This window comes from Hyposmocoma kahamanoa, unplaced genomic scaffold, assembly GCF_003589595.1.
Source record: "Hyposmocoma kahamanoa isolate Upper Pololo Valley unplaced genomic scaffold, ASM358959v1 78, whole genome shotgun sequence".
Taxonomy (NCBI): domain Eukaryota; kingdom Metazoa; phylum Arthropoda; class Insecta; order Lepidoptera; family Cosmopterigidae; genus Hyposmocoma; species Hyposmocoma kahamanoa.
In genome coordinates this window covers 17,149,464-17,171,606 of record NW_020653945.1, presented here as the reverse complement: position 1 = coordinate 17,171,606, position 22,143 = coordinate 17,149,464, and the positions used below count along the sequence as shown (strand labels likewise).

Genomic DNA, 22,143 nt, shown 5'->3' with positions numbered 1-22,143 from the left:
CATACACACATCAAAAAAAGTTTGCGATCACTTCGAAAAACTGAAATCTTTTTTGTTACTGTAGATTATATTATGATTTTTTCTTCTTTTTAGATTCTTTATTTAAAAATAAATTAGAACATAAAACAATGACCCCGTTCAATTGTTTTTTCATATAAAAAGGCTTTCAGTCCTAGCTTACGCTCATTCAGAAATCTGATTTAGTCAATTATAAGCGATTCAAGATATTTTTCGCGGAAAGTTGTGATTGAAAAAATGCCAAGAGGATTATCAGAGGTTTTACGAGCTAGAATAGTAACTTTGAGGGAAGAAGGATACACCACGAGAGTAATAGCACGCAGACTTGCTATATCCCAATCCTGTGTCGTGGCTACGTTGCAGAGGTATCACGGAATGGGGAATTTAGCTGACCGACCCCGCAGCGGTCGCCCAACTGTTTTGACAGCTGCCCAAAAGCGCTATATTAGATTGCTGGCAGCCCGTGATCCAACAATCAACGCCACTAAAATAAAAGCAGAAGTCAGGGCCGCCTCTGGGCTTGAAGTTAGCACGCAGACCGTTCGCAATTGCTTGCACCAGGCTGGATTACGAGCACGGAGGTCTTGGCGAGCTCCGCTCAATTCCCGGCAACGTCAACAACGAAGATTGCAGTGGGCTAGACTTCGGCAAAATGAAGAAGGTGAGGACGAAAACATTTGGCAAAACTGTCTCTTCGTTGACGAATCCCGAATCAGCACTCATCCAGATAACCGACGTGTCCGTGTCTGGAGAAGACCAGGCGACCGTGAAAGACAAAGAACTGCCACTGGAACAGTTCAGCAAGGCGGAAAATCGGTGTCCTTTTGGGGTGGCATTATGATTGGAGCTAGAACGCCTTTGATCCCGTATCGGGGCTTCATGACAGCAGACATGTACAAAGCAGTTGCTATTGATGATATCGTCAGACCATTCCGAGTAAACCATGGGCACCAATTTGTACTGGTCGATGATAATGCGCCCGCACATCGAGCTCAACGAGTCAATGCTGCTCTTCAAGAATACGATATCACACGATTAGACTGGCCTGCCGGCTCGCCCGACTTAAACCCAATAGAGCACGCGTGGGATGCTCTTAAACGAGCAGTATGGAACCGTGAGCCACGTCCCCAGACAGTTCCAGAGCTCAGGGAAGCCGCTATTGAAGAATGGGATAGGTTACCCCAGGAAATGCTGGATAACTTGATCCTCAGCATGCCCAGGAGGATCTTCGCATGTATTCGAGCCAGGGAAGGAGTTATTTTATATTGAATTCACACCTTTTAATAATAAATTGTTGTTTAAGTTTAATTAAACAGTCTTTTTCTTTCTATGAAATTTCTATCACTATTACATTATGATTAATGGCTCAATTTTTTAAAATAAATAATAAAAAATAGTTTTATATTTTAATTTCAAACAGGGTATTCCTATTTAAAGAAAGCATACAACATAGATTTTTTCTTGATAAAGTTAAATTTAACGAATTATAGGAGCTTATGCTATTGATCACAAACTTTTTTTGATGTGTGTATGTAGTTGGACATAGTTATGCAAACTATAACCAACCCACAAAATGTCACTTTCGAGATAATTAGATTTTTGTAAAAACAGTGTCAAGAAATAAATAGGTAAGTTAATTGAGATTAAAGATGCGGCGAGAACTCGTTTGCTACTCAGTACTCGGTGTATTCGGCCGAATAACTCGGTTCATGAGAAGAGTGCTCGGTTAAAATAAAGCATCACAGCTATAGACATAATAAAGTAAAATCAACAATATATTTAAAATATTCAAAAGAGATTTATTACTAGAAATAGTAGACAATTGTAACAATTTCTATATACAGTGCTTGCAGGTGCACATAAAAACACTCGTGCTAACTGTGCCAGTTTTGGATATTTTGTTTTATGCTCTGCCCACCATGGGAAAGGACTCTGCTCTCGCGACAATACACTTTCATTGACATATCGGCCTAATTCTAGAGCAACGGGGGCTTTTAGGATCATCGCGTTCCGATTGTAATGAACTGAGTAACTTGGCCGAGTACTCAGCTCGGCAAATGTTAAACCGAGTAATATTCGGTACTCGGTGACTCGGTAAAACTTGTACTCGGCGCATCTCTATTTGAGACAAACGATGTACTGTAGCAGTGAGAACGATATAGGGAAACTATTATATTATATAGTAACAAATAGAAAACATTATGTATCTTTTTATTTAGTTAACGAGAACCATGTACTAGTTTTCGTAATGAAAACGCCAAAGAGCTACAGTACTTCAGTACATGTGACATGGATCCGTTTAGCATATTTAAAAAAAGACATTATATGAAGTTAAGCAGCAAGGTTCTTTTTAGCTATTAAAAAGTTACTTATTTAGGGTTGGTACCCTGAAGGAGTTTTATTTTTCCGTTTTGGCTTGGTATATTGCCAGGATCTTATGTGAGCGGGTAAAGGACACGTCTGGTGTTCTACCTAAATACATAACTCAATTTCACTCGTGTGGATTGTTTCTTGTTTACATAACATGTCCAGTTCCTATATGCTTTGATATTTTTTGGTTTGACAGCATGTGTATATTTTAATTACAACGCCATCTGTTAGCGGCAATCAATATTACGTTAAATCAAACGGAAGGTCCAACTACCACACTTTTACCGCATCGGGGCGTATGGCGCCACCTTATTGGAGAAATTATAGTAGGTGCGTTATCGCTCATGGTCATCGACGCAAGGTAATCGACCCTTGTCAGTGTCTTAATTGATTAGAAATGAAATAAAATCTTGAAGTGAAGGTATTTGTCTAAAAGTGAGAATAAAGTTAAGAGTAAAATTGTATTAGAAAAAGATAAGCAGTATTTTTGTAATGACAATATTTTATTACATTTAATAAATATTTTTTCAGAATTAGCAAATATTTTGAGAAATTGCTCTTTCTTATTAGTAGAATTCCTTTTTTTCTGTGTGGTCCTCCCAAATATAAACGTAATATAATATATAATTATATATTATAACGTCAGAGTCGACACGCTAAGAAGATCTTAAATCTGATGCGTTGAGTGCAATGATGCAAAAAACGCTCACACTTCGTTTATCAACTACGTCGCGAGTACGTTCCTCACGGACTAACATTCCATTCACACGGCATTGTACTGCTCGTTTTATTGCAGTATACATCTTACCGATTAAACAGTGGTGTATACATTAGATATACGGTCCACACGGTGTTTGTCCTGCTTTTTTTCATAATTTCTCAGATTTTCGTACAATGTTTGTACGCACTGCTCTTGATTCATTGGATGAACCCAGTACCTTCTGTTCTCCCGGCGGCAAAGCCGTTGGCGTCTTCTATGTCAATATAAAAGTGCAACAAAGCATGGATCCATCACAGATGCGTTCTCATGTGAATACTGCGGTTACCCGTCTTTTAAACGCATGAAAATATATCGTGTGAACACCCCGCTATCTATCCGTTTATAATCGTTAAAAATCGCGCAGGACAATGCCGTGTGAAGCAAGGCTAAGTGCGCCACGAAACGACAGGTCATATAAGTGTACTTTATCGCACGAGCGTACTAGTAACTTGAAAACTCCGCTTATTAACATTAAAGGTTTAAAACATCGTAGAGCATTACAATTTTCCGTCATTTATAAATCAATCGATTTTATGACAGTCTTCAACTATGAACTTAAAATGTTAGACAGTTTTTGTACTCTGTTTAGAGTATATTGGTGATCAGTAATGAGACGGAAACTCTTAGATTAATAATTAATAATAGAGTTGAACACAATATATCGCTGATAAAGGTAGCGAGTAACTCGTCAAGAGTCGAGTGTTCGCTTAACAAAATCGACAACACTGACAGCTCTAAAATAGACAACACTGACTGCGGATTCACTCTGGGCATTTTGGAGGGAAAAGTGTCGTTTTTATTTTGACTTTCAATTATTTTGTGAAATCTTGCTTAAAGTGGAATAGGATAGTGCTATTGTGCCTTAATCGAAGATTAAAACGCGAAATTATACGAATCTCGAACTACAATACCCGTACCGGCCCGTTTTAAGGACTCCCGAGTCAATCCAAGCACGCCGCCTCAAATTGCCTATCCTGTTTGTGGCGGCCATATTTACAGAAACATAATTAAACTTCTTGTTTAGGCTTATGGCTTTGCCAAAGCCTTAAAAAATTTAAAAAAAAACACTGACTGCCAATGAGAGGTCTAATTCAGATTGTTATGAAAAAAAAATCATCAAATTAAATAATATACATTTTTGCCAGTAAATTATTGTCAGGCGTACACAGGCGTGTACACTTCCTTTCTTAGTAGTAGTGAATTTCTAATGTTGTTTATAAAGTTAATTTCATTTTTGTGTTCTATAAGTAGTGTAGCCAGATTATTTGCGCCCGTAACTGTACAAACAAAATGTGTGTTATCTCGCCAGATATACTTTTAGCTGGAAACCACAAAAGGAACGTGAGTAGATTGGAATACGAGAAAATGGGAATCGGGCTTCGAACCAATCAAATACAATGCTTATTGTAAACATCCATGCATTCTTTCCTAGCATGGCGTAACATTAATAGTCAAACAACATATAATCTAAACTTAAAAAGCCTGTTTAATATTTTATTTACATTTTTAGGCAAACTACAATACAAAAGGTGGCAATTATCATGCATTTGGTGTAAAAATACAACCTCTAGCAATCATAAAAATCCCATCAGCCAGTAACACGTCTTATCCATATCAAACGTAATCGACATTTTTAAGCGAAATTAAGTTCGGTTGGACGGAAGATCGGTTGGAAGGTTGCAACCCCTCTAATTGGTATTTTTATATCTGATTCATAAATACTAGTTACTAGCTGGTTAATAGAAGCAGTAGAGCTCCGAGTGTCGGGCGCAGTGGCAGTATCCCTGAGATCTTTGTGATTTAAAGCTCTGAGTGCCACTGCAACTATTATGGACAGGTGTGACGCTTACCACCAGGCACACGACACGACTTGTTCGTCCCGTCACTTAGTGCATTTTATTGAAGTTATTTAGTTTCAGTTTTATTATTAATCTTCAGCGTAATTGATATTTTTTACTAGCAAAAAATAGTTCAGTGCCAATATCTTTACCAACTGCAAATACGTTAGTTGTGACAAGGAGGGCAGAACAATTTACCGTTATGAAGATTTATTGCACACACAAGTTAACGTATTATATATACATTATTGTACAATAACGGACACAACATATTCATGTTGAAATTTAAATGTAAATTTTTCCTTTCGTGGTCTAAATTTAAATTGCTATATGAAAAAGAGACCATCTGTATACTTACCTACTTAGGTTATAATGTTAGCATTTACCTTTATGGTGTACCTACCTCTTTCTTTATCCTTTCAATGTCAGCCTCTGCGTCGTTAAATTCCTTAGAAACGTTTTTCAACTGATCACGAAGACCATTGAGCTCAGCACGCATTGCACGTTGCGCTTCGCACAACAGCGCGCGCCTAGAATCCAACTCGCTCTCCAGTTGCAACACTCGCCGTCTAGCCTGCTCTTCTTTGAACTACAACCATGTTGTACAAAACGTATGCTAAGTATTAATTCATCGTTACTGCGTCAGTCACGTTACAGTTATGGAACCCGGCTTTAGACATATACGTTTTATCACACTGTTTTTCTTCAAAGTGCACATAATTTGAAACCAGGTTTAGAAATTATCAGGATATTTATTTCCTTTGATAATTATCATGATAACTATCTGATAATTATCCATGCTAAAGCTATGCATTAGCATATTTGGGTCTTTAATTTTTGACCTAAAATGACAAACAGTAAGAAAACTAAATAAAGATGAAGAAATATGTTTGGGGCAAAAGATTTGATTAGTGACTTTTTTGAGATTGACATTTGACACAATTGGATACGTCTCGGGTACAAACACATGGAATGACGTTGCTAGCGGTAGCATTTCGTTGCTCCAATTAATTTTACAAATAACAAGATAATTACCAAGGTAATTATTGTGATAATTACAATAATAACTATCATTATCACTTCTCTCTCTCTCTAATTATGACAACTCTGAAACTTTCCAGCTCAGGATCAGATGGAAATCACACCCAAGACCCTTAACTTCAAACTGTTCAATTGAATATTGAATTGAAGCAAGTCATTAAGTACAAGTCATTAATTGAATGAGCACCATTGGAGCATGCTTGATTTAGTAACTAGTAGAGAGCGGTTCGCTCTCGCGGTCTGCGAACTAAACGATAGACTTATTTAATACAGAGTAACTACTCTGTAGTAAATAAACGATCATCATAGAAAATTGTAAAGATTTTTTAGCTTAATTCGTTTTCGGTTTTCGCGATTGTATAACGCGAAAACCTAAGCACTCGATGTTTACTATATTTCAAAACAATATTTATGTACAATTATAATAACGTCTTCATATATCTTAGACATATTGGATTTAAATTAACATCTTTTTTTTATGTAATGGTTTTTATTATAAATATTCTTTAAGTTATTTTTATTTTTATTAACAGTACCTACATTTAGTTTTATTTTGCATTAGACAGATGAAAATTTTTGACCTTTTATCAGGCACCATTTCATTCGGTCATCTTGTAATCTATTTAATAAAAACCGTAAAACAAAATTCTCAAACATATTTAGGTATTATGGTACCTTACAATTGTTACGCATTTTTTTACACGTAGCATAATCTATTTCAAAGTCTTGCACTATAAAAAACTTGAAGAAACAGTTCCGCTGACAATTTTATTATACGCCATCGAGTCATATATACTCTAAGTCATCGAATATATAACCAGAAATAGAGACGAAATGTCATTTAATTTGTTTGAAAACTATACTGCCAAACCATTACAGTGACAACTGCACTCCGATTGGCCAGCCCGAATTCGAAACAATTGACGGGTGTCGTAAATTGTTTCACTTCAAATCGACCAGTTTAACTTGAGCTTTGCTATAATGGACGAAAATTGGAAAATTACATATTTAATTAATTAGTAATGAAATGTGATTTGGTTTTTTTTTTTGTAATTAGTAGTTTTGCTGTTTTTCCCACACTACCGAAAGGAACAGCCCTCCATTGTTAGATGTATTTATTACAGTTATTACAGTTATTTATTACATTATCTTTATTACAGTAAATACAGAATATTCTTGGAATACACGGAGACGCACACACACACAGGTCAGTTGCTGGCGCTGTACTATTTCAGCTTTCTGATTTGTGATTTCAGCGCAAACGAGAGTTGATATTTAAAAGTAATATAAGGCCCACTTGCCTGACGAGTTGCCAGGGATGGGTGACCCTTACTTCGTCTCTATTTCTCGTTATATATGTTATACGCATACATTATATAAATTTATATATAAAGCTACAAGTTCTTACTCACTGATACAAATAGAACGCATACTTCCCGATATGGTGGAAAAAAAGATATTTATACCGTTGTAAGCGGATAGATTCCAAAGCAAAGAATCAAATATGAGAAGACCTAAATGTGGAAAATATGAAAGAGTGATCAACGGCCTGCAAAAACTATAATATATGGAGGGACTATTTGTGCACTTTTATGACACCCTGGTCAATTTCCGCCGGAAGTAAAAAAATGTTCGAAATTCAAATAAATAAGATGGCCGCCATTCAAATTTCAAAGTCTCCTATCACGGAAACTATTAGAGATAGGTAGGAGGTGCTCGAAAGAATGTCATAGAGATTAATAGTGGTCAAGTGCCTGGGTTAAAAAAAAAACATGATGGCGAATTCAAAATGGCGGCTGAAGAAAAACTGGCTTCGATCCGGCTGAAAATTGATATGCAGGGGTTTTATGAGTCCTTAACCATAATTTGGGGTAAAAGTTTATTTTCGCCATTTTTTAATATGCCTGTCATATAAGCGTTTTTTTCGTCAAAAGTGGCTGCCGAAACGGACTTGCTCTGATTCAGCTGAAAATTGACATGCGGAGGCCTCTAGAAGTGCCGAATAGTAATTTGTGGTCAAAATTGGTTTTTCGCGATTTTCAAATATGGCCGCCTTAGAAGCGTTCGTTGTGGCAGAAAAAAAAATGCTCTGTTCCCTTTGAAAATTGGCATGTGTGGGTCTCTAGGAATGCTTGATAATAATTTGTGATCAAAAATGGTTTTACGCCATTTTTTAATATGGCCGCCGTTCAACAACTAACAAAAAATTAGTTCTAATTCAACTGAAAATCGATATGTGGGGTCTCTATAGGTGTTTGATAATAATTTGCGGTCGAAATTCATTTTTCGCCTTTTTTCAATATGGCTGCCATACAAACTCTTTTAGCGCCAGATAAAAATTTGCTCTAATACGATTGAAAGTGGACATGTCGGGGTCTCTATGAGTGTTTAATAATAATTAGCGGTCAAAATTTAGTTTTCGCCATTTTTCAACATGGCCGCCATACAAACTTCTTTGGCGATAGATAAAAATTTCTTCTAATTCGACTGAAAATGCCATGCCTTCAATCACAATTTGGTTTTTGTTTCTGCCGTTTTTCGATATAGCCGTAATTTTTATGTAAATGGCTATTGAAAAAACTTGCTTTGCTCGGACTGAAAATTGGCACGAAAAGATTTCTAAGATTGTTTGATAATAATTAGTGGTCAAAATATATTTTTGCAATTTTCAAATATGGCCGCCATTAAAGAGCTATTTCAATTTCTGTATAACAAAACCATAAGTGCTGAGGCCGGAGGCCGAGGTCCGCGGAGGGCGAAGCCCGAAGCGTCCGCACGCCATCAAATGGAGATAGTATACGGAGACGTAATAGATTACAAGATCTCACAATTGTAAAAATGAAAAGCATGCTTCCCGAAGTGGAAATGACTGAATGGAACTTCCGTAGTGGAAATGAAATACTTATTATAGTGTTGTTGTATCTCAACCGTCTCTATGTTAGATTATAGTGTTGTTGTATCTCAACCGTCTCTATGTTAGATTTCATTTTCTAGAAAGCTATGCCAAAGAAAAGTTTTTAGGGGGAAAAAGTGCCAAACTACTGCCGAATTTCCTGTACTATGTAGGTACTATGAATACCAAATCAGCGATAACCCAGAATACTCAGACCAAAACCAACTTAGAAATGTTCGTTTCTTAAATTGACATAAATCGGGAATCGACCTCCTCATCAAGCGCCCATAGTACTAACTGCTGTGCCACCGGAGAGCATAAGCACACCCTGTAAACTGAAACCGACCACGCGCCGCAGGCCGAGCCCGACGCCACCGTAGGTGGGGTACAGGACTCGTATCTAATATGGACTCTATAGGATAGGGGTTCGATGAGAAACGTACGCTGCAGTATACTTATAGATAGGTTACTACAGTAACACAGTATGATACTTTAGATTAGGTAATTCACTTATTACTAACTAGAAGGTCTCGGTCCAACTGTGAGGCTTTGCACTGCTCTTCGGCGAGCATGGTATCAACTTTTGTCGACTCGTCGTTGTATTTCAACCGATCTAAGCCGACCGCACAGAACGTCTTTTCAACGTCCTCAAGACTCTTCCTCGAAACATCCACCTTTATAGCATAGTCTTTAATCTGCGCTACAAGCACCATGGTTGTTTCTTTAAAACAATTCCTATCGCAAATTAATTTCTTAATCTGAAACAAAAATAACGATAATTAAACAGAATTAGGTGTTAGCTTCATTGGCATCATCCTAGCTACGTTTAAACAATTACTACCGACAAAATTTTATTTATGTGAAATAATACAATGCTACAAGCCGTGGTACCGTAATGGTTTTATCTACCGCATCTCAAGCAGGGGCTGTGGGTTTGAATCCGGGCTAGGACCTCTAAGTTTCTTGGAATTTATGTGCCAAATAAATTTTTTTATAACATCAAGTGACGGGACGAACAAGTCGTGCGCGTGATGGTTACACGCCTGTCCATAACAGTTACAGTGCCACTCAGAGTTTTAAATTGCAAAGATCTGAGGGGCACTACCACTCTGCCCGTCACCCTGAGACATAAGTTGGCAAGTCCCATGTGTCTGTAATTTCACCAACACTAAGGGTGTTGAAAACCGGAACACAGTAATGCTGACATTACTGCTTGATGGCAGAAATAGGTAAAGGTACCGTCGTACTACCCTGGACGAACTTTTTCACAAGGAGCTCTAGTGCTACTAAATTTAAATTAAAAAAAATTTGAAATTTACCATGAACTGAAGGATAACATTGTGATGAACCCTGCAAGTCGAAGAAGGTTCACAACCCTCGGAAGACGTGAGAAGTCCCCCAACCCTCATTGGGCCAGCGTGACGGGCTATGATCTAAACTAGAGATGCGACGAATATTCGGCTACTATTCGGTATTCGGCCTATTCGGCCACTTTTTTATATTCGTATTCGGTCGAATACTACAACTATTCAGTCGAATACCCAATATCAAATAATGAAAAAAAATCAGTGGCAGGTTGTGAGGAATGAAAATAATTTTTTCAGCATTGGTTGGTAACACGATTGCGGTTTTCGTCGTAAACAATTCCTGCTTCTGAAAATAGCCTCTCACTATAAACATTACGATGATGAGATGTTTGGGTATATTATCCATATTGCATTTTTTTTTAAAGTCGTGTCCGCCATCTTGGTTTTACAAATAAGTGCTATATTTGTAATGAGAATCCCCAAATACCTCGAAAAGGATACCCATATTGCATTTTTTGGAAAAATCGAGTCCGCCATCTTGGATTTACAAATAAGTGCTATATTCGTAATGAGCACCCCCATATACCTCGAAAACGATACCCAACTTGTCATTATTAGAAAAATCGTGCCCGCAATCTTGGATTTAGAAATGAGTGCCATATTCGTGTTGAGCATCCCCAAAAACCTCGAAACGGATACCCATATTGCAATTTTTTGAAAAAACGTGTCCGCCACCTTGAATTTACAAATAAGTGCTATATTCGTAATGAGCACCCCCAAATATCTCGAAAACGATACCCAACTTGCCATTATTTGAGAAATCGTGCCCGCCATCTTGCATTTAGAAAAGTCGTGTTAGCCATCATGTATTCAGATATAAATGCCATTCCCATAAGGATTACCAAAAATAAACTTTTGAAAATTCTTGACAACCATCTTGGATTTAGAAATTAATGCCACATTCTCAATAAGCACTCCCAAACAACTCGAAAATGTCTATAATTCTCGTTGTCGATCGACGATGTCCATTATACGTTGTCGCTTATAATAATACGTTCTGGTATTCTTTTTAATTTTTTTTTATTCAGTTTTAACAAAATAAGTGAAAGTAACGTTTCTTCGTCAGAATCCATCGTGTAACTGAGTCGAAAGATAAAATATCACTAAAAATTTGGTCGCGCGACCGCCGCGCGGTTGCAGTGCGACCGCCGCGCGGCTCTAACAGCGGCTAATTCGAACGCGCCCTTATACAGCACGCGCGCAAAATGCATAGATGTAAGGGCTCTTACACATAAACACGATACTAGCGAACCCTAAGGGCTCCTACACAGACGACGTCGCGTCGTGCTATCGTGTTTATGTGTAAGAGTGTAAACCATCATCCGTGCCTAACATGGAGACGCATAAATGGGTTAATAATGATTAATAACAAGCTAGTTGTGTAAAGAATGATGATTTAAAACGTTGTTAATATTATTCTGTTTACGTGGTGATAATAATCAAACAAACGCATTTTTTATTATTTATTGCGGACAACTCAAATGAATATTGGAGACGTAGCTGACGGGAAGTTGGTTAATCTACGCTCAAACGATGTAACGAGATTTGATTATGCGTTCATGTTCCTGCAGTGCATTTGGGTAGTGCCATCACCAGCCGGTTTTATTTTTATATATATTGAGGCTAATAAAAACCCATAAATACCTTTATAGACTAACAACCATAATCATATAAAGAAAACCTTAACACTATTATTAACTGCTTCCGTGGCCGAACGGTTGCCTTGCCTGACTGCCACGCAGAGGTCCCAGGTTCGATTCCCGGGCCGGGAGAAATATTTGTATGGCCTACATTTATTTCTCACATGAGTTTGGGTGTAATTTGAGGTTATCTATGAGTGTTGCCATGACACAGGGTTTCCCTAGTGCGGGGCGTGCGTGTCCTGTAACCGTCCTGGGAAATTTAACTTGAAAACTAGGAAACGGCAAAATTACACCCTTCTGCCAAAAGTCCTCCTTCATGAAAGTCGACAGATGTTGAGTTGGTACTCTCACCACAAATTAATTAAAACTCACATTGTGGTGGACTTTATAAAGGTGAAGAATGTGCAGTAACTTATTCCGCATTTTGAGGAAGGTAAACCATTTTTAATGCTTTTTTTATATGATGTAAAGTGACGGGACAAATAAGTCATGCGCCTGAAGGTAAGCTACACACCTGTCCATAACAGTTGCAGTGCCACTCAGAGCTTTAAATCTCAAAGATCTCAGGGGTACTGCCACTGCCAAGTCCCACGTGCCTGTAATTTCACCAGCACCCATACCCTTCAAAACCGGAACGCAGTAATGCTGACATTACGGCTTGGCGGCAGAAATAGGTAAGGTAGCAGTATTTCCCTGGACAAACTCTTTCACAAGGAGCTCTGTTGCTACTAAATAACTTGCAACTTGTTACAAAGAAGTAGCAAAGTACGCACTTGTCGGGTGGCATCCTGCTCCTTCTCGAGCGCTACACGCAGACGCCGCTGATAGCCAACTTCGAGTTGACGCCAAGCGCCCTCAGCCCGCTCCAGGAGCTCGACTCGCTCGGCCTCACGTTGTGCCAACTTTGCGGCGCGCGTGCGCAATTCCTTTGTCGATTGGTCCAGCGCCGAAAGACGCGAATTGCATGCTAAATCTAGACAACAGGCCTGAAATAATTTACAACAAAACGTAGAGTCGTAAATTAGAATCAACATCAAATTAAAATTAGGTACATACGGCTACATGTTGGTACACATGCCCACAAAAGTTTCCTCTAAAAAAATTAAGAATATAAAACCGACAATTTCATGTATTGATTGTTTAATTTATTGTTACTATGCGTAGATACGATGTAATTATTTACAAGCTATATATTTTCATGATACAGAAGGTATTACTAAAATTATCGGAGAAAGTAAATGATAACATAGCGCCCGAATCAGACCTTATTTCTTTTGCTTTGTCAATCACGCACTGCACATAATCATATTATGTTTGTATTATTAGAGCATACACCATTTGAGGACTATTTACGTTTTCTATAGACTCATTCAAAGGCAATGCCAGGTATTGTCCCTATACTAAATTTGCATAGTACAATGAACAAAGATGTTGATGATGTTTTCTACATTTCTAGTTCTAAAGTATAAGTTTTTAAAAACTGCAACAAGTTCTGTATTGCTACTACACTTAGTGTAGGCGTACGTGTTATTGTGACAATATAGAACTCACAGAATTTCCTGAATAGGGCACCTTCAAATTAATTAAACGCATACAAGAAGTGGAAGCCCAATCGCAGTGTATGTCGTGACGCGCGCGCACCACTTTTGCAGTAGGTAACAATTAGTGACGTAAGACCTAACGCCACAGTTGTGTCACTGCAGCGCTTCTATAAGCGTCTAATTTGAAGACACCCCAAGGCTCAGAAAGAAAAATAAGGGAGTTTGCATAAAAAACTGTGTGGTTTCATTTTAATATTTGCATACTCATTTGTTCACATCATATACCTGATCAATTTTTGCCTGTAAGTCTTCATTTATTTTAGGCTGCTTACTGCTTGTTGATGAATCTTTATTAGACGCTTTTTTTGCACAACAGTTTCCTATTAGAGATCCGTCTACTCGCATGACGATTTTTGCGTCCACGGGCAATTTAACCACAGGTCCCACACAGGTATTGTTCTCGCATTTTGGAATATCTTTTCTTGAAAAATGGGATTCTTTTTTCTCCGCTGCGACATCTTTAGATGTAAACGACACTTTGGTCTTCTCGGTACCCTTGTTCTGCTCAAAATCTTTGTCCAGATCTTTTGACGTACAGCATTCGTTCGCGGTTCGCGATAAAATTAAGCTAAAAAAAAATTGAAGATTTTAAAACCGTGTTTGTTTATTAAATGATTGTCACCAATTGCAGGTTTCTTACCACGGCATGATTTATTTTTATTTAACGGTTACACGCTCTATCGTCCCTGGTTGAGTGAATAAAACACCGGAGAAAAAATAAGAAACCTCTAATTAGTGATAATCATTTATTATAATTGGACATTATTAATGATCGTTAATTTCATATAGCTAACTTGTAATTTAACCATAATTATATTCGGTTATAATTTGTCTCAAATAATAGTAGAGCTCCTGGTGAAAGGGTTCGATCAGTACTGCCTACCTTGCCTATTTCTGCTGCCAAGCAGTAATGAGAGCATTACTGCGTTGTAGTTTTTAAGGTAAGGGTGATATTACAGACACGTGGGCCTTATCAACTTATGTCTCAGGGTGACGTGCGTAGTGGGAGTGTTTCTCAAATCTTCGCGATTAAAAGCTCTGAGGAGCACTGCAACTGCTATAGACAGGCGCGCGTGTCGCTTACTACCAGGCACACGATATGATCGTCCTGTCACTTCGTACCATAAAAAAAAATAATTATACGTTTACAGTTGGACGTAGTTAAACAAAAATTATCCAATCCACAATGCAAGATATGGCAGTTCTTTACTAACTTGGAACCAGGTTTAACACCAGACAAGAACAAGAACAAGTGAGATAAAACTTCAAACAAAAAAGATATCTGAAGATGTAATTTTACTAGCAATCTATGGAATTCTATCGAAATTTCAACGACACCCAATTGATTTCTAAAAATTGGTTGTGGCAATACTGCTGTGATGACACATATGCCACTCTGCCACACGGGACGGTTACAGAAGACCGATGATGAGCATTACGACATTATCGACACACTTCAAGATATACAGACTCCAAACAAATGAGTCAATAAAAGAACTTACAATTCTGCTATCAGAACGTAAAAAGGCACAACTAACATTTCTATCAAAATTGAGTCAGTCAAAATCACATAATCTTTATGTCATAAGAAAGCAAATTACAGTAGAAATCGTCTACTTGATTTTTTGTTTTTTTTACACACACATACACTCATAGCCCCGCACTAGGGAAATCCTGTATCGCGCGTGTCATGGACACATACATAGGGAGACAACCAGAAATTACACCCAAACTCACGAGAGAAATAAATATAGGCCGTACAAACATTTCTCTCCGCACGGGAATCGAACCCGGCACCTCTGCCTGGCAGTCCAGCATGGTAACCGTTCGGCCACAGAGGCAGTTAAATCTTGATGAAACTCCACTGCGTCAAAAACACAAATGTAAAAGAAATTTAGTTTAATAAATGTAATAACTTTCCTTATTGTGTAGTTCAATTGTAATAATTACTTCATAAATAAAACAAAAAGGCACCACTCACTATAATTCAGCCCCTTAGACATAACATTTTTGTTACTAAATTAGAAGAGTTTAATTAAAATAGTATGAAGTTTTCTGTATAAAATAGGTATGTCTTATGCGTACTTAACATAAATAAATGGCTTAATATCCAAAATATGTTTTATAACTATTGTTTGTATAAGAAAAGCCTAGAAAATTGAGAGACCGATATTCTGAGTGAGATTCGAATTTTGAGTTTGTAACTTGTGCCTCCCTTTATTTCGAAGACCGAATAGAAGAAAATACTAAAAAAACATTATAAAATAGGAAAACACAAAATTGCGCGAAATAATGAAATTCCAATCTTAGAGCGGTTACACACGCTCGAGACATTAAGCAGCGATGTAAGCGCGACGCAAACGCGATACAAACTGCAATTTCAAAATCAATCTTATTCATTCATCCTCATAATTTATGCATCCATTTCTCTATATTCATCACTACATGCTCTCCCCCAACCCAATCACTATTATATTCCCCGCGATTAAATTATTGTTTGTTAATTACATCCCTGTTACATATACATTATTTAGGCACCACTTTGCCGGTATCAATTTATTTTCTTATTGCCAACCTCTGGACAACCTACGTTTTCAAAAATAAATTAATTATAATTATTACTATTGAACCGATGGGAGAGAAAAGGTGCGGTGAAAAACATTTTCACATTAAAAATTTTAATCCTAACCATGACATATTTACATAAACAGGCAATGAGCATGTGCAGCCATAATGAGTTAGCTGAACCCACATCACATTTTTTTCTAATCTGCAAGGTATTTGCTACCGGCATTTAACCATTAAAATGATGAAACCTGCGTCAAGATTTCTTAGTTACCGCAATTAGTTTACTTTTAAGGTTGATCAATTGCCTGGATGATGATGGATTACTTTCTGTCAACGCGTTAATTTGTCAGTGACGTTAGTTATAACACAGATACATATATATTATTTATTTATTTATCTCATACTGCACATGTACATATAAAAAAGATCTTACAATAAAATTTAGTATTGTACATAACCCAGTGAGGGCGTCGCAAATAAGCTGAAAAAACTAAATCTATAAAGAAGGCTATTGAAAGCTGCCCTAATAACGACGAACGAGCCGTTAATGTACTTTGCTAGTAAATTTTTAAAACGCAAATATATATATATATATAAAATATAATAAATATAATTAATTATATTACATTAAATATTAAATTAAAATATAATTAAAAAATTAATTATATTTTAATTTTTAGAAGTCGTGAATAAAAAAAATGTAAATCATTGTATTTTAGTTTAGATGCAAGAACACAACGCAATTGATTCAGTTCGACCATAGATTAGATAACGTTTTTGTACGTACGTTTCATTTTAAGCATGATTGAATTACCTACCTGAAATATTTGGTTATTTTAAGTACACACATACAATATTAAAGATATAAACTATCTAATGAAAAAATCAATTAAATAGTAATGACATAGAGCAAAAAATAAAACAATGCGACAAAACTTTTTAGACAATATTTAAATGAGACATAATGAAAGTTGCAAAGGAACGTTTTCACAAGAGACCTCTTGCCAATGTCAATGTCACTTGATTTCTGCTATTTGGGCAGATTTAATTTTTATTAATTTTCATTGCTGCAGAATATGATAAGCTTTATTAAATGTGGCAGAGTTTGGCAGATTTGGGAATATTCGGGAAGTTCTTTATTATTTTTGGGAACAAACTGAAAACTCGTTGTTTTCAGCTACTACAAACAAACATCTGAAGCGAAATACAGGACAATGTTATAAACATAACCTACATATATCAACTTTATAACCCCAGCTTCTACAGGCTGTACTCAATTAGCTATTTGATGTTTTGATGGTGAATCATCACAAGTATTGATAGGTCTCCTTAATGCACGTCGTCAAAAACACTGGGTCATAAAATACACGGGATGTCGCCATCCTTCTTTAATTAATGATTATTTTAAAATTTAATTGAACTACGTGAGCTTTCCGTGAGTCTTTCCTTTACCGAATAATACGATTTGTGAATAGGATATTGCTTCAATCTTTTTTAAAATGCATTAATGTTATCCTCTTGTCTAATAAATACAGGGATTTTATTGTATATAAAAATTGAACTATACCATTATAATTGTAAGTCAATGTATACAATGGACCTTTTTTAAACATTTCTAATTTGGGTTCAGGGAGGATTAAATTATATTGACGGCGGGGATTTTTATTAAATTCACAATATATTGGTTGTTTACGGATAAACAATGTTACTTCCATGATATAAAGGCATGGGAGAGTTAGCATATTGTATTTAATAAAATGTGTCTACAACTTTCCCGTTAACGGATATTTACAAAAATACGGAGACGTTTATATTTTGAACTGCATTCCTAAGGTCTGGGGAAATTTATTTATCTACATATACATGTAGAAGAACAATGTGTGCCACGATAGAGTTAACACCCTGTCGAGTCCTTAGACTTACGCGATTGTTAATCTACACATAGGAAATGAAATTGTTTTTTGGATGTAAATCACGTAAAGCGTAAATTAGATTGTTCTTTGGAAAATTAAAATAAGGTAATCGAATAAAAACTTTTGTAACTGTAACAATAGAGTTGTTTACATTAATGTAAGACGTAACTATTATAGATGATGACTTTACCATCGCAGTCAGCGGTGACTGTGGAACCTGTAAAGGACCCGAAATGTTAGTTTTGTTTCAAAATCCAATATACGCAATTTGGATCCCAAATAATTTCATTTCCTATACAATAATCGTGTCCCTGTACACGACATAGAAGGCTTCGTACACTTTTAAGGTATAGGTATAATACTGAAGCGTACTGATCAATTTAAGTGATCATCTCTATATTGATCTAGCATACTAAAATAATGAAATCAAGAAATGAATATGCGAATACTTGTAAAGACTGTCGGCGTTAGAGTGACCGATCTGTTGCCACGCGAGGTAGGCGCACGCCAAGTGCCGCTCTACAGGTTGTTGCGAGATAATCGTGTTCACGTCGTACTCATTGCTCTGCAGATTTTTTTGAACTGCTCTTAGAGATTCCTGAACAAAACAAAATTATATTTATGATGAGTTTATCACACATTGTTGACACTGTGCTTTTGCTAGGCAAGCTGGCCTAATGCGGGTTGGGGACTTCACACGTTTTCCGAATGTTGCGAACCGTCTTCGACGTTCATTTTCTTTCACCGAAAAGCTCTTGGTAAACTTCATAGCTGCGAGCCCGGGTTCGAACCCACGGCCTCTGCTTGAGAGGCGGTAGTTTAAACCATTATGCTGCCAGGAGATAATGCGCCGACATAATTAAAATTATTGTTATAACCCTCAACATTACTAATTTAGAACCTATCTATTGTAACAGTTCCCACTCATGGCAACATAATGAAAAGTCTCTATTTTTACAACCCGTACACTTTTATCTATAATAATGACTATGTAATTATGCGTTTCACCTTTAAATTAATGTATGGGTTGCTTTCCATCGCCTTGGAAATATTCCAGAAAATAAGTGCCGCCATTGACGTATTCTGATCTCCATCCTTAAAATAAGAAAACAATAATGTAGTAAGAGTGTAATGAAATCTTACTTTAATTCATTATTTCCATATTATTTCGCTAAAAGTACCTATATCAATACGAAATTCGGAATAGTGTAGATTCTTATCCCACCAAAAACATTACTGTAATAATCTCACTACAGAGTACTAAACAACCGTCCCCATAAGTGCGTGGAATTTTTATTGAAATCGGTTTTCCAACAAAAAAAGAACGATCTAAATCTGTTCAAAAATGAGTTATCGCGTAACATACATACAAAAAAGAAGTTTTTGAAGTCTGTTAAAAAGGAGCCAAGTCCACTTTGTATAATTAATTGGACTTGCAAAGGACCACTGAAACTCGCTGACGCAGCTAAGGATGTTTTCATAAACGTAGATAAATGGTTATAAAAATACACAAATTTTTAAGCATCGTGCCTAAGTTAACTGTACAAAAGTGACAGCCAATGATAACCTAAAACGACGGTACTAGAAAAACAAATATACACGATTTTGGATCTGCAAACATCTTACATACCTTAACTTAATTTTTATCACGTTTTTGACATAATAATATTATCACCATTTTTTGAACATTTGTTAGAATTATTATTATTTATTTTTGTGTTAATCATTTATTTTCTTCGAAAATTATTTTGCCCAATTTTGACCATAAATTAATAAATTGAATGCTAAAAAAAATTGCATCACCATATTTAAGCTTTTTAAGGTTAATTATTGTTATCTACATTTTTATATTGGTTTTAATGTAATTCATAATTGTCGAGGTTAATTATTTTTTTAATAATAACGCACACACTCGATTAGCCCCGCACTAGGGAAACCCTCGGTCGCGAGTGCCATGGACATACACATAGACAACCACAAATTACACCCAAACTCACGAGATAAATAAATGTAGGCCATACAAATATTTCTCCCGGCCCGGGAATCGAACCTGGGACCTCTGCGTGGCAGTCCGGCATGGTAACCGTATGGCCACGGAAGCAGTTGTTAAGTCATTATCATTGTAGTGCCCTTACAGGGTTCATATGCTGGAATACTATTATGTAACACCTCTGTTAGTCCACATGAAACAATGAATAAATGAATTATGAAAAAACTATCACGTCCAAGTCCAAGTACAATAAATAGACACTTGACCAATGTACCAATTTTCTTTAATATCTATTACAATATTTCGACATCGAACCATTTTACTGCACTAGCTTCATTGATAGTGCAGTAAAAAGTCTGAAAATTTCGACCATCTGTCGTGCGAGTGAGCGCCAAAATTAGGTGTTTATTTCAAATTCATAAGTTTCGAACTACTAAGGCTACATTTTTGTAATTTTCATTACGGTATAATTACCGTAATGAAAATTACAAAAATGTGTTATCAATAATAATAATAGCTAGTCTGAAAAGGTTATAAACCCCCAATAGCAATAATAATACAATACAATACACAATACAATATTTGCGTTCCACAATGTTATAAAAGGTGTTATACAACAGAAAGTTCACACATCATGGGCCCTTTCGGGTACAACAAAACAGAAGGGAAGAGAGTAAGAGCTGTTTTCGAATGCAATAACTTTTTGTTAAAGAGTTCCGTTCAAAAATTGTTTAATATCATAATGGCATTTAAATATTAATAATTCTTTTAGTTTTTTTATTGTACATTTTTACAGCCATGACATGTGGGTTAGAGGAATGTAGAGTTAATGACATTAGAAGTATTAATCTATTTTTGTGACATAATAAAAATAATATAATAGTAACGTAATAGATTACTCGGTCCAAGAATTTATTGTATAAGTTAAGGCGAAAGAAATAAAATATATAATAATAGTATAAAAAAACAGGTACAATATTAAGAAACACTCCCTACTTAAATACTAAAAAATCAATACACAAACTTACCCCGAAAGGACTAAATTATACAAATATGACTAAGTTTAAGTGGTATTAAAATTGGGACAAGATTCAGGGTGGGAACTGGTTAAAGGATCAAAACTAGACGAGCAGAGAATGAGAATGGAACGGAACAAAGTGAGAATGACGAGGCAAAGGAATTAAAGAACGATTCCAAATTTGAAATTAAGTGGCCAGGAACCAGAGCAAAGGTGATAAAAAGACCGGATGACGATGGAGGAAGTCGCATCGTTACAAGTCTATATCAGACCTCCTTCAACAATAAGGGGGTTTGGGCTGTAATTCTCACGCAGGCCCAATGTTGATGGGGAACTTCACACAACATGACGATTCCTATTGAATTGATATTCATTTATTTTTTGTGAAATTACTCCACTAGTTTGTTATACTTATTAATACAAAGATTGAACACTTAGAAAAAAATCCTTCGATCCGGCCAAATTCGAACCGACGTCTTCTAGCAAGCCATACCAACAAAGCCATGGAACGAACCAACGGACTTCACGAATTTTTCTATGTAATAAATATAAATTCCAAAAATCTCAGAGGTGTAAGCCCGGATTCGAAAATCGAAAATAACGCAAAGTGCTACTCTAGGCAGACACCCTAGTAACTTTATTGCGCTTTAGTTCTAATTTATTTTGTTAGAGTAATCGATTCTGATTACCTTGGGTTCAAAACACAGTAGTAAACTATCTAAAAGTTATATAAAGTTACCTACCTAGAATGAGGACTTCCCGGTTTTGGTTCCCGGTAGCATCAATTAACTTTTCTAAATTGTGTCTTTTTAATGTCGTAACTGTTGTTAATTTCATAATACACGGTGTTCCTAGTTTGAGACCATACGTAATCCGTGCGCAGCTTCCTTTCGACTAGGTTTACCTCCAACAATATCAATATCAGCTATTCTAAAGATGAGCCGAAATTCTACTTCCTCTTCTTCTTTTTGCTTATGGTAGTGTTTGATTTCGCAAGATTTTCGTTTGAGGACAATACTGTCTTTTTTGTTATTCAATAAAATAAATATTACCAAGCACACACAAACACACACTAGCACACACACACACACACACACACACACACACACACACACACACACAC

The 22,143-nt window shown here is 36.4% G+C and overlaps 1 protein-coding gene across 1 annotated transcript; it reads right to left on the bottom strand.

The window, feature by feature from the left end:
- Positions 1–5,374: 5,374 nt before the first annotated feature.
- LOC113233400 lies at positions 5,375–19,103 on the bottom strand. The gene is made up of 6 exons (XM_026468521.1): positions 19,021–19,103; positions 18,462–18,610; positions 13,757–14,099; positions 12,704–12,916; positions 9,442–9,678; positions 5,375–5,575 (listed from the first exon to the last, which is right to left on the bottom strand). Exons 1-6 carry the CDS (start codon positions 19,084–19,086, stop codon positions 5,375–5,377), a joined length of 1,209 nt encoding a protein of 402 aa, XP_026324306.1. The 5' UTR covers positions 19,087–19,103.
- Positions 19,104–22,143: the final 3,040 nt, after the last annotated feature.